Source organism: Bidens hawaiensis, unplaced genomic scaffold (genome assembly GCF_021521415.1).
Source record: "Bidens hawaiensis isolate Kalapana, Puna unplaced genomic scaffold, B.hawaiensis_p1.1 tig00024661_1, whole genome shotgun sequence".
Taxonomy (NCBI): Eukaryota; Viridiplantae; Streptophyta; class Magnoliopsida; order Asterales; family Asteraceae; genus Bidens; species Bidens hawaiensis.
In genome coordinates, this window is record NW_027493905.1 from 49,656 (window position 1) to 63,253 (window position 13,598).

General features: G+C 35.4%; 2 protein-coding genes across 2 annotated transcripts; one reads left to right on the forward strand and one right to left on the reverse strand.

Annotated features, from left to right (window-relative positions):
• Positions 1 to 769: 769 nt before the first annotated feature.
• LOC143569834 (uncharacterized protein At2g24330-like) lies at positions 770 to 3,955 on the forward strand. The gene is made up of 5 exons (XM_077055646.1): positions 770 to 1,000; positions 1,116 to 1,260; positions 1,343 to 1,452; positions 1,536 to 1,941; positions 2,894 to 3,955. Exons 1-5 carry the CDS (start codon positions 770 to 772, stop codon positions 3,355 to 3,357), a joined length of 1,356 nt encoding a protein of 451 aa, XP_076911761.1. The 3' UTR covers positions 3,358 to 3,955.
• Positions 3,956 to 4,250: 295 nt separating this feature from the next.
• Positions 4,251 to 12,516, reverse strand: LOC143569837 (increased DNA methylation 1-like). The gene is made up of 9 exons (XM_077055649.1): positions 12,256 to 12,516; positions 8,107 to 10,383; positions 7,901 to 8,021; positions 7,731 to 7,816; positions 7,408 to 7,652; positions 6,308 to 6,394; positions 6,058 to 6,157; positions 5,410 to 5,599; positions 4,251 to 4,729 (listed from the first exon to the last, which is right to left on the reverse strand). The coding sequence occupies exons 2-9, from the start codon at positions 10,234 to 10,236 to the stop codon at positions 4,578 to 4,580; spliced, it is 3,111 nt and encodes a 1,036-aa protein (XP_076911764.1). The 5' UTR covers positions 10,237 to 10,383; positions 12,256 to 12,516; the 3' UTR covers positions 4,251 to 4,577.
• Between the last annotated feature and the right edge of the window lie 1,082 nt (positions 12,517 to 13,598).

The following is a 13,598-nucleotide window of genomic DNA, read 5'->3' on the forward strand; positions in this document are numbered from 1 at the left end:
GGTGGTGAGACGTTATGACCCGTCTAAGGTAAATGGGTTAAAATTAATGAGAGATCACCATTTACAAATCAAGCAATCTGGTGGCTTTAGAGGGGGGTGTAGAGCGATGTGAGAGCGACACACAGGATTTTATGGTAGACAATTATATAGATTGTAAATCATTAACTTTGATTTCCATGAAACTTCAAACCATCTTTAAGTTTACATCATCTTTATTTTTATTTTTTTAATGAATAACTTTGCACGTAATAATTATTAAAATGGCATGTTTTCTTCTTGAACGAGATTCCTTCCTTTACCACAATGATAATGATAAAGATAATTGATTGATTCCAATTTGTAACCCTAGCCTCGATCAGTTCTCACGTTTCATCGATCTCTTGAATTTTGCTTTACAATCAATCAAGCGATAATACTATTTCTTTCGTCTCCGGCCGGTACAACTATTCGAATTCATCATCAGAGGCCAACTGCTGCATTGCATTGCATTGCATGCATGCATGCATGAATGATCATATCATGTACGTACGCTCATTATTAAATTTACCTAATATTTCAACCGATATATTACCTGTTTGATTCTCATTTTCGAAACAATTAATCGATCTGAATCGTGTTCATTTCGCATTAACCGATATCTAAATTTCACGTAAGGTACCTTTCGAATTCAAAGCTGTTTATGATCATCATCGGTTTTGAGGTAATAGCTAGATGCATGAAATAGCTAGCTAGCTAGCAGGCAATTAATTGATTCGAATAATAATAATAAATGGCTGATGCGGAGAAGGATGCCAAGGAAGTTGTTGAGGAAAGAAAGGGGAAGACGAGTATCTTTTCTCGGTTTTGGAAGGGGTTGCTTCGCTTATACGATAATGATTTCGAGAAGAGGCTGCGATACATTTCTAAAGAAGAGGCTGCTATTCTTGCCAGAATCAAGAAACGATCCACCAGATGGAGGACAACTGCTAGGAATCTCATTGTGTCTTCTGTTCTTCTCGAGGTAATAATAATAATAATAATAATAATAATAATAATAATAATAATAATAATAATAATAATAATAATAATAATAATAATAATAATAATAATCTAATTGTAGAATGACTTTGTGTCAGGTTATTGCGATTGGATACGCTGTAATGACAACACGAACACTGATGTTAGATTGGAAAATGAGAGCACTTCGAGTGTTGCCTATTTTCGTCCTGCCTGCATTAGCATGGATTTTGTACTCAGGAATTCATAGCCTCACAGGGATATGTAAGTTCCCTTTATAACTATATAACTACCTTCTCATTTCACCTGTAACAAAACAACCAATCTAATGAATTTGGGTATGCAGGTGAACGCATGGATCAACGAAGTTTAGAAAGGCTTCGGGAAGAAAGACAAGCAAAAATCGATGAACTTAAAGATCGAACCAATTATTACAACACTCAACAACTTATTCAGGTACCACATCAACCTCTATTCTTATTACCAAAAATATGGTTAGTAACTTAGTATTGTGCTATTTCAACACTTTTTTTTTGTAGAGATATGATCCGGACCCGGCTGCAAAGGCGGCTGCAGCATCTGTTCTCGCATCCAAATTGGGTGCAGACTCGGGATTACATTTTCTTGTAGACGAGTCGTCACATCTTAATCAACATGATATGGGGAAAAGTAGTGATTATGAGTATATGCAATCGGGTGGTTTAAGAAGACGGAACCAGACAGAAGCTAGATCTCCTGGAAGTATGCAAGACGGGGGGTTTCAGTATGATGGAACTGAGGTTTCTGATATCGCGATGCCTGCTGAGTTTGTGGTTGATCATCAGAGCCCTGTGGCTATGAGCCCACAAGATTCTGGTTGGATGGCTCGACTTGCTGCATTGCTTGTTGGCGAGGATCCTACTCAATCTTATGCACTTATATGTGGAAATTGTCATATGCACAATGGTCAGTAGATTGTTTGACCTTAATTCAATATATTTGTGTTTACCAAAAGGGCTAGAAAGTTATTAACCTTAGTCAAATTTAATAACTTTTTTAAGGCCAGTAAACCACCAAAGTTCAAATATTTTGATCCAAGGTAACTAACTTCCAAAGGTTTGGATTTGAGGTTATTTGACCCGGTTAACAGGTCAAAATGCCAAAAAGGCTAGTGATGTGTTGATCAAAGTTTGTTAGCTTGTGCATATTGCCCTCTAGCAGAGGTCTCAAAGTAAAATCCAGCCTTTACTGATAGACCTGTAAACGAACCAAACGTTCTGCGAACTATTCGGCGGGAAGTCCGTTTAGGTTCATTTATCTAATAAACAAACGAGCATGAACAAAAAGTTCTGTTCAATTAGTTAAACGAACAAACATAAACACATGTCCTGTTTGTTCATTTAAGTTAATGAACATTTATGTTTATGTTTATTAGTTTACGTTTGTTAATCTTTCTCTCATTTAAATTTTTAGACCCATAAGAGTTAATTCTAGTTTAATAAAAATTTAGGACCAATACATTGTGGTTCACATTTACTATTAACCGGTTTTATCTCAGTTATATCCATTCATATAAGTTCAGTTATGTTCATTCGTTTATGTTCCTTAACCGTTCGTTTATATCTTTAACGAATGAACATGAGCATATTTATTTTCTTAACAAGCAAACACGAACAAGAAAACCTCTATTGTTTAATTTTTCATGTTCGGTCATTTGTTCAGTTAAAGTTAAATGAACGGACACTGGTATGCTCCGTTCCTGCTCGTTTGGTTTGTTTACAAGCCTATTTACGGGTTAGCATGGTATTGCTGGGCCCGTGAATTTTCCCTAATGGGTTCTCACGGCCAACAAAAAATATTTGTTACATTTATGCAATTTGCATTTACTTAAATATCTAATTGAAATCTATCTATACAGGGCTTGTGAGGAAAGAGGACTTTCTTGTATATACTTACTATTGTCCACACTGTCACGCCCTGAATAAACCAAGGAACATGGATGAAACCTCTACATGTACCAGTAGCCCGAATATGAGAACTTTAATGCCACATCAGCTTGTCCTGAGTAAAAGCGAATTTCCTTCGGGTGCCAACTCTCCTGATAAATCATCACCAACAAATCATCATCGCCTGAATAGACCAAAGATATCAGGTGAAAATCGTTCAGATATCAGCATTCCTAGTAGGAAATCTTCACCAAAAAATCGTCATCGCGTGAATGAACCGAAGGCATTGGATGAAAACCGTACAGATGTCAACGTCCCTGACATGAAATCTTCAACAACAGTGGTCAATGCTAACTTGGTCAAAGAAAGTAGTGAGTCTGTGAATGAGAAGAAGAATACGGTTGCTGAGGATCCAGATAATCAATCATTGACATGATTTATACGGGTTATAATGGTATATAGCAGGTTATAGCAGGTTTAACCTTGAAAGATTTACAGTCAGTATCCTGCCTCCTTAGTGTAACAAATATCATCATGATGAAATATAATGATGCAACCTTTCGCTTCACATGTTAATGATCATAGTTTCAGTTTATTATGATGAAAGGCTAAATTTAGTGTACCTGCATTTGATCATATATTAACTGCCGTAAGATGAACATAAGCATTTAAGAAAATATAGTTGCAAAATACTGCCAACTAAAGATGATCTATATTTGGGTTATATAACAGCCATAGCTAGCATGCGTGGTACATCCATCATAAGCAACTCACAAATGATTTAAGTCAGTGAACGAGAACATTCTTTAGCGAGGAGCAGCTAGAGACGATCCACATAAAATGGAACAAGATGTGTACAATTCAAAGGACAAATCAAGGAAGAAACAATTAAGACACAACCTTATGCAAAAACAAAATTAATAAATGGTCAACTTTTTGAATTGAAGTACTCTTTCTGGTTGCTAACAAACAACCTTAAAAAATGTGAAAAGAAACTTGCCCTTCACACAGAAAAGAATGATTTTGGACCCAAAAAAAAAGCCATATACCCTTTTCTTTTGAAAGCAAAACTGAAAAAGGTGTACTGTTTCTATTTTTTTAAAATAACTTACTAAATAAATTTTAATCATATTAATATAAAAAAGATGAAAAAAGAAAAAAAAAACTATTGATTAAAAATATATAATTAAAGGTAAATTCATTTAGTGAAGAAGAGATTTTAAGAGAGATTCTAAATACATCTATCTTAAAGAAACATTAATCCAAAACAACCCCAACATGCCCCACAAGTAACCAAGCAATGAAACATTGTAAAAACATTTTGCAATGAAAAAGGTTGTTGGGTGTCTTGTGGGTCAAAAGGTTGAGGTTGGTGGATGTCTTGGGTGACAAGGAAACAAAGGCAAGTTATGTACAACATAATAATTCATCTAAACATAAACATCATCCATTCATATTCCTTTCACAACATACTTCAAATTTTTTTTTCTCTCATAAAACAAACAAACAAACAACAGAAGGCCTACTAAGGTAACAACTTCAACCTTCATCGTTCCGCTTTTCATCACAAATGCCAATATTTTTAAACTGCAAAACTTTCTCAACTCTTCAAATTTACAACTTTTATTGCTCATTGTACCCGGGCCCATTTCCGGGTCATTCAAAGTTGACGCTTATGATCGGGTTTACTTCAAAACCCGTATCAAATGAGCTTCCTTCACCTTTTGAAAATGTTTGTGGCTCTTCAAGTGAGAGCTTCACATCTTGGGCCCCGTCCTCATGTAAAACTACAGCTTCGGTTGTAGTACCTGTTCACAATATTAATAATAAAAAAAGGAGCTTTGTTGGATGTTTAACAAGCGGGGTTTCTTAAAAAAAGTAAACGTGACGGGTTCTCACGATCACAAAAAAATGTGGCAAAATGAGTGGGTCAAGACGGGCATTTATATTATTCTGGATAAATCTATTATTCGGGATGAAGAATGTCAGGTTGGGTTGACCTTCATACATTTGTTTATTTTTCTCTTGAACTTTAAAAATAATTAACTTTGTAAATGTGTGTACGGTTATTATAATCTTAAAAGTATATTAGAGACTTTTGAAAGAGTTACACAGATGGTCTATGTGGTATGTCCAAATTTCATTTTTGGTCCTCAGGTATGGGGATGCGAGCCGGTGTTCCCCCAACTTATGCAAGAACGTAACACCAATGATGTACTTTCCCATACTTGAGGATCAAAAGTGAAATTTGGACATACCATGCAGACCAATAATGTAATTCTTCTTAAATTATTTTATAACAATTTTATAGATTGTAAGCATTCAATAATTTAAATAAACTTTGTTCACGCTCAACCCATTTGAAGTGTTACGTTAATGAAGTTTTATCAAGTTTACTCAGTTTGCCAATTAGATGTTTAATATAACCCGAATCAACACTAATCTAGGTAAGCCCGCCAAAACACTAAGAAAAAGGAAAGTTGTGTACCTTGGGTTGCACCCTGATACATGGGTTTCTTGAGCCACACGGTTCCCGGGAAGACCATGAGGTTGGTTTTGGTCAGGGTCTTCTTCTCGTCGGCTTCCAAGGGTGTGAACCCAAAACCTTGGGTCCATGTGTCAACCAAGCTCGGGATTGCAGATACCACGAGCTTCTCCACCTTTAAGGACTTCAACAACTACATAAATCAAAGACAAAAGTGTAAGTATGCAACCATGAAATTGTTGGTTCAGGCCCCACTCCACACACACTAACACAAACTTACGTATGCATGTATGTAATATGCACTGAAACAAAATAAACTTTGGAACTCTCTAAGATGCTCAAACTATTATATTGAAAATGAGAGTACAAGTAATAAAATAGCAAACCTACTGTCCTATTTATAATAACAAAAGAAATAAGCACATGCATAAAATAAGCACTACCCTATCTTGTTGCAACAACCACTAATTAGCTCCACATAACTCGGTCAACATGGACCAATTCTTTAACTACTCACGTACACACATGCTGATCCATGATCCGCAACCCATACTCGACCCAAACCTACCCGAAACATCAAGATTATACCCAACAAAAATAAACCATATTTTTAGTAACTTTTGAACTTGTTAATTGTTATTAAGCATTCACCTCTTCAATGCTATTCATGAGACGCCGACACATTCCTTGGCGGCGGTATCTGCTACACGTTGCAATTAGTGGCATCTCAGCAACATGTGCCCCATGAATCCTGCATGTGAATTTAAACATGTCGTACACTCATATCATTTAATATTGGCTCCTTTTATATTTAGCAAATAAATGTCTAGATTGCATGCAGCAAATAATAGATTATTAAATATTCAACAAGAAGTTTATAAACTTGAATATCAAAAGGTACCTTACAGATGCCACGCATACTATGACATCATTTTTCTCCAATATCATTGTATAGAACCCCTCATAGTTGAGACGGGCGAATTCCGATCTGAAAATAAAATCAAACAAATAAATAGTCCTCCCAATACTATATCATTAGTATATGATATATGATGTGACAAAGTAGTGAGAACAATTAGAAATGGTTGACAAAGTAGCAAGAACAATTAGAAATGGCCAATTTGGTATACTGTATATGTTAATAAAAAACGAGTAGGTCTGTAAACGAACAGAACAAACACAAATGGGGCATATTCTTTCATTAACTTTAACCGAGCAAACGAACGAACATGAACTTTTAAATGAACAGAGCTTTCTTGTTCGTGTTCGTTCATTAAGGAAAAGAGGGTGTCCATGTCTGTTTGTTAAAGCATAAACGCACGGTTCATGAACGCAAGCGAACATAAACAAACATAACTGAAAATAGAACGAACACAAGCGAGCATGATTGAACGAACACCAATTCAAACTAAACGCGAACATTTGGTCTAAATATTTAATAAAACTAGGCTAAATTCTAATGGATGATATTTCAATTTCATGAAACTGGACCAAATTGTAAAGACCTAAAAATGTTAATGAATATACAAACAAACTTAAAACAACCGTAAAGCAACAAACATAGACGAACGAAAAATAACAAACTTAAATAAATGAAACACAAACATAAATGAACAAACGACACATGGTCCGTGTTCGTTCCTTCATTAAATAAGAGAATTCCCCGCCGAACGGTTCACTGAACGTTCGATTCGTTTTCAGGCCTAAAAACGGGTCAAATGACGTTCATGCTAAAAAAGGGAACTTTAAGTGCACGCAACCACCTAAATCGCATACCCAAAGACTTAAATTATAATTACATTTATAGTCATTAATGCATTAATTACCAATTAAAAATAAATTATAAAAAAGGTGCTTATCAGTCCAACCAACGCATCTTGCCACCTCAATAAAAATCATGAAAATCATAAAGGTGAAATAAGGATCTACTTTTAACATCAACCACCTAAAAAAAGAAAAAGAAAAATGGAAACAAAATTTCAAGATGAAGATAAAACTCACCCCCAATTATACACGACATGCGGTATCATATCAATACCCGTTCTTGGATCCACCATTGGAAGAAAGCATTCTTCCATAATTGTAAGAGCAACAGCTAGTTTCAGATTGCATTCAGCTTCAAAAGCAACCAAATGCTGTGCAGAATGAACTTCTAGGTCTCCGTGAATGCATTTTAGAAGCGTGCATGAGAAATCATCAGATACGGGATTCATAATCCCAATCTGGGAATAAAGCCCTGAGTGAATCTACAAATAGATTCAAATTAATTAATAATATTCAATAATTTTGTATTCAAGTTTGGTAACAACGTTAATTTACATTACCTCCTCACAACTTTCCCCACAGAACCAAGTAGCAGAAGACACTAACTCTCTTTCCATTCCCTTCTCACGTACGCATTCCTCATGATCTGTTCACAAGAAAACCATTAATAAAAATAATAATAATAATAATAATAACAACAAAATTCTGGGTGTTGGGTGTAGAAATCTACATTTATGTTCGCATTGCACGCATTTCAATGCACCCGCGCTTGAAGCCTCGGTGTCATTGACCAAGTTCCCGCAGATCCAGCACGAGCACTTTGAACAATACCAATTGCCTTCTGGTAACTCCTGATAAATTATAAAATAACAGAAAAATAGTAAAAACACAAAGGGTAGAGAAGATATTCAAAGAGCTTATGAAAGTAAAACTAACCTCAACACACAAGCATTTTAAATGAAAGGTGGAGGGGCAGTTATCACAGCATACCAACTCACCACCGTCACCACACAAACCACAACTGTCATCATTTTCATCAATATCCTCAACCTCAATAGTTCGTGTAGCACCTCGTCTAGTCTTGTATTCAGCCGACCACGCTTCCAGCTGACACAAAGTGAATGACTTTCCAGATTCCATGAAAAGATTCATACATGGGCTTTTTAAGGTGAAACCAGCATGATCCTTAAACTTAGAAACAGAAAGAATCTTCTCACAACACCGACACAAGATACCATTTCGAGTAACTAAACCATCTTTCATTACTAGATCATCTCTTGGATTCCTGTACTGAATAACTTCATTAACCTTAATCACCCCAAAATCTATCAACCATGATAACACTGTTCTTAAACCAAGCCCGGACCACCTCCCTTCCACTTGCTGTTGACCACCTTTGGTCAAACTTCGTGGGCGCAACCTGCATCGTCCTTTTGAACCCTTGTTCAACCTCCTTGGAGCTTTAGGGACACGGGATTTTTTCTTGGAAGCTAATAGCTTTTTAGTAGAACGGTTTTTTAATAAGGCTGAAAGTAAAAGATCATCATCATTAAGGTCACAATTTCCCTTTTTCTCTTTTCCATGTTTATGGATCGGCTTCTTAGACGCAGATAGCTTCTTTTCAGGTTGGTTATCAGAAAAGCAAAAAGATGACTTTATACAACTCTCGTAACTCTCTGACATATTTGACTTTAACTGACCGCTAATTTCGCTGATCTCCTGCATGCCATAACAATCACTTAACTTCATCTCAGACAACTTCTTTGATTTCTTGTGTTCATTAGTTTGCATCAAATCAACTTGATGAGGTAAGACAATTTCAGACCTTCCAGTTTGCCTGACACCATCTTGATTATTTGGAGGTAAAACAGTATCATCACTAAAATAATAACCATTGACCACGGTTCTTGTTATATTAACCGGTTTACCTTCTTTAAACAGCCGCAAACTTTTATCAATAAGCACCACTTTTGCAAACGGATCGAGTAAATACCACCAATGAGCTAATGCAGTTGCAGGTTCCAAATTTCTAAGTTGTTCTTCAATCTCTATTAAAGTATCATTAAAATCAGACTGGAAGTCAGTCAAACTGGTCCACTGTATGCCATTACTATCAGCAACAGCATAGCTAGCATCTGCAACCAATTTCTGACCACACATACTCCACGCCCTGTAAAATTCCCGAATTGGCCTTCCTGAAGGAGCTTTATAGACAAATTCTCCATGCCCTTTACAATGCTTGGTTCGGTTTCGCCTTACAATAACCCACTTTGCTTCCTTAAATAACCGATGAATGTGAAACCGTAGTAATGTTTTAGGGTCGGTGGTTGAATCTTCAGGTGGTGTTAAAAGTTCATCTTCATCAAGCTCCACAAATGAAGAATCTTTCCATTTTCTTTTGGAAGATTGGATCGGCTCTGGCCGAATGACTACCAGCTTGCTGACGTGACTCTCCTGAGAAACGGGTGATGCGATTGCAGCACTGACGTCAGCGCATTTTTGATCATTTGTGTCAGAGCTTGATAATCTGGATTTTGAAGCAGTAAGTTCAGCAATAGTTCCTTTAAGCAGATAGCAACTGGATTTGACACCTTGAGCCGATGATTCAACTAACCGACATGTTACAACTGTAGTCGGTTGAAAGAGACATGAATCAGTTTCTTTTGGCGGGACTGAAGAGTTAATGACTTTTTCTAAATAAGGTTTGGTATTGAATTGCTCTTCAGGTAATACTTTCCTTCTTTTAACTTCAACATCAGGGTCATTTCTTGCTGATAAAGTGAGCTCATCAAATTCTTTCATGTTTTGGGAATCTGTTTGAGTTGTCATGACTGAATTGTCACTGTTGCAACCAAATGAACCGTCTTTAGGTTTTTTATATTCGTTTTCAAAATTGATTGCTCCGGTTACAAGACACTTTTTGCTAGTTTTGTCATTTTCTTGTCCGAAGAATACTTCTCTAAAAATGGAATCTTCTTCCTTTGAACCCTCGAATTCATCATCATGCAAATCTTCAATACCTAGCCTGAATAATAACTTTAAGGACTTGTTACAGTCCCCCTTCATTGTGTGTGTCTTTTTTAAATCCCTTATTTAATAATATGTACTCAAAGCCTCTCTTTTTATTATAAATAGAAATCTCCAGAGAATCCAAAGGAGAGCACGGTCATAGCTGACTTCAGAGTGACAATATGTCCATAAATATCACGCCATCTGCAATAATTCAATATCATAAATTAAATGAAGTTGAATGCGAGTATGTGAAGATGAGTTGTGGTAGAAATTTCTACTAAGATGAGGAATAATCGTGTAGCGTAAATTAACGATTAATATCCAAACAAGGGTCCATGTGCACGTGCCGTTAAATAATTAATGTTACAATTATAAATAGAGCATGAATAGATGACAAAGTATTTGTTATGAAAGAAAAATACATTAACTTGCACAAAAATATCACTAATAATCACGTCCTTGTTAAAAAAAATAAATAACATGTCAGATAACAACTAACAAGATTTACTAGCTAGTAGCTAATGCATACACCAATATAAACAATATTCTCTAGAAGTTAAGCAGCACATATACCATGAGTTCATGACATATCTATAACTCTATAATCATCCGTTTAGTGGATATGTGCAATTAAAACAATCACTATTCGCAGTTTATTTGATAATTTACATCACAAATATAGTTTTTACTGATGACATTTATGATGTTGTATAAGTGCGTGTTGAAGTTATGCAACAATTAATTCTACTGAAGCTGAGGATTGAAACAGACAACCAGACAAGGGGCATGGGGTTAAAGCAACTGAAATGCAAATTTTAAGGCAGGCGCGTGGCTACACAAGATACGTTAATATGCGCACAAAAAGGTTATTATGGACTCGGTGAGGAAATATTTAGAAAATATTGCCTAAAATAGTGAGTGTATCTAATACAATTATTGTTCTTGGGCGCGCTCTTCCAAATTAGACGTGTAATTTGCCCACTGTTTCATACGGTATGAAATCCAGTTCACATTACGTCACTTAACCAACAAAATAACCTCACAACAATACCACGTAGCATCAACTTGTATGACATAAATATAGATAAGGTCAACCACAAATTGGTCTACGTACAAATAGTGAAGAACTTCATGAATCAAATACATGAGAACCTTGAGAAACACATCATCGGTACTCAAAAGAAGTCTAGGTTAGGTCATCTTACTTCTTCCACTGTTTAATCTTTTTATTGTCATCAACTTTCCGTCCCCAAACCAACTAATGTGTGTGATAAATACCTTTCTTGAAGTGGTTTGAATTAATCATTTTGCCTATTGTGTATGTATTACAATTTACAACCAATCATCTATACATTAAGCTTCATATTATGCACATTCAAGTAATTATCATACAAACCACACTTAACACAAAGCAAGGGTGTCGTGGCCCACACAAGAGTCACGCATCAATTTATTAAAAACATCATTATCTAATAAGTGCTTCTCCTATAGAAAGCTAAACAACTTTTTCCATATCCCACTAGATCATTCCACATTGGAAACTATTGGATGACACAAACATTCTACAATCCAGCTACATTAGGCATAATTACCTCAATTGTTACACATCAAATGACTATTATCTTTCTGCAATACCAAAATTCATGCATTAAAACAACAAGAAACATGTCATACACCACACTCATCACTCAACTGAGACATTTAACCTAAATAAAACATACAGTATACACAACGCCAATTCATAATCACAATCAATTTAGGGAAAACACAATTACACAAATGAATTCACAAACAAATCGATATATCCAATCAATTTACGTCAAATTAGGGCTCCATTTCCACAAACAAAATCCGATAAACAAATCCAACGCAAAATTAAAATCTAAAATCAAACAAACCCTAGGCGCATCACCGATGGCTAAACCATCACTTAATCTCCAAAATTCAACAATTAATTAACAAAAACCCCAAACAAATTCCAACATTCTTCACACACGCACACAAATCGATCAAAATCCACCATCAATCAGACGCGTGGAACACAATTGAACTGCGAATCGAAGAAAAACGAACCTGTAGAGTGCAATTGACGGTGGAAATCGAAAGCTAGGGTTTGAAGAATTGGGGAAAATGATAATGAGCTTTAAGTTTGAAACCGTTACGTTGGAGTCTGAAGGCTATATGAGATGAGATGAGATGAGATGAGATGAGATGAGATTGATTGGGCTTTGGTTAGCCCGAACAACAGTGGCTCGGTGTCTGTAACACAATTACAGATGGCATTCACCTTTGTCTATATCATTACGTCAGTATATTATTATTACATTTTCTGCAAGTTTTTGTATTTGGGTTTATTTATAGGACTTGCTATATATGGTATGTTTTCTTTATGACTAACCATACAAGTTTTGGACTTTGGAGAGGTAAGCGAGCCTAGGCCCTAGAGTGGAATAACTGGATTATGAAGAAGGTAAACGTGTTTGGTTAGAAATCCCTACTTTAAAGAATAACGTATCTCCCTTCTGTCATGACTTTGATAAAACGAAGAATTGCTTGTTGATGTATTGTCTGAAGAGGGATATGATATGGCAACAAATAGCCTGTTGGACCGTTAGTGTAAACTCCTGTCTTTTTTTCGTCTTCTCTGATAATGACATGCTAAAACATCATACTGGTTTGGCTCGGAATCGAAGTCAAACGAAGTTACTCCATGCAATTTTCTGGATCACAATACAGAGTATATGGAAAGTATGAAATGATGAGATTTTTTGTGGAACTAACACTTGTCTGACTCAAATCATGGAGAACATAAAAATACAAAGCTTCATATGGGTTGCTTCAAGATCGAAGAGATTAACAAATGTTAATTTGGGATAGTTGGTGTAAAATCGATGTGTAAACATGTAAGGTTTTTGACGTGACCTGTTTGTTGGGACTAGTAAGTGATAGTTTGTTGTTGATATAACACCGCCATTCATAAAAAAACATTGGGGATAAATGACAATTAATGTGGTTGAAGAGAGAAAGTAGGGTGTTATATTAGCAGGTTGTTGGTACGTTTAATACACCAACACCGCCTACAAATGTATTGTAAGGTTTTCAAAGTTGTTAGGGTAATATTGTTATGAAATGAACGTCAAGTTAATGTATTTAAATAAAATTAAAAATATGGTTTATTGATATGACATATTAAGTGGGTCAAAGTTTAAAGTGCTTTTTGAATTTATAAAAGTTGTTAAACTTTATCATTTAAAATTATTAAATTGCTATTATGATGATAAATATTTATTTTCTTAAAGCTAGTTTTATAACATTCTTAAGTTTTATAAAATGATAAAAGGATTTCATTTCTTTTTCCTATTTTGAAGTTGTACATGTTGTCTTTACTTTTTATGACAAACTGAAAATTTTTCTTA

Coding starts and splice junctions, on each gene's coding strand:
- LOC143569834 (XM_077055646.1), top strand. CDS start 770: ATGGCTGATGCGGAGAAGGATGCCAAGGAAGTTGTTGAGGAAAGAAAG. Junction 1,453..1,535: donor ACACTCAACAACTTATTCAG/GTACCACATCAA, acceptor TTTTTTTTGTAG/AGATATGATCCGGACCCGGC. Junction 1,942..2,893: donor AAATTGTCATATGCACAATG/GTCAGTAGATTG, acceptor CTATCTATACAG/GGCTTGTGAGGAAAGAGGAC.
- LOC143569837 (XM_077055649.1), bottom strand. CDS start 10,236: ATGAAGGGGGACTGTAACAAGTCCTTAAAGTTATTATTCAGGCTAGGT. Junction 8,022..8,106: donor TAAAATGCTTGTGTGTTGAG/GTTAGTTTTACT, acceptor ATAATTTATCAG/GAGTTACCAGAAGGCAATTG. Junction 6,395..7,407: donor CATGTCGTGTATAATTGGGG/GTGAGTTTTATC, acceptor TTTTATTTTCAG/ATCGGAATTCGCCCGTCTCA.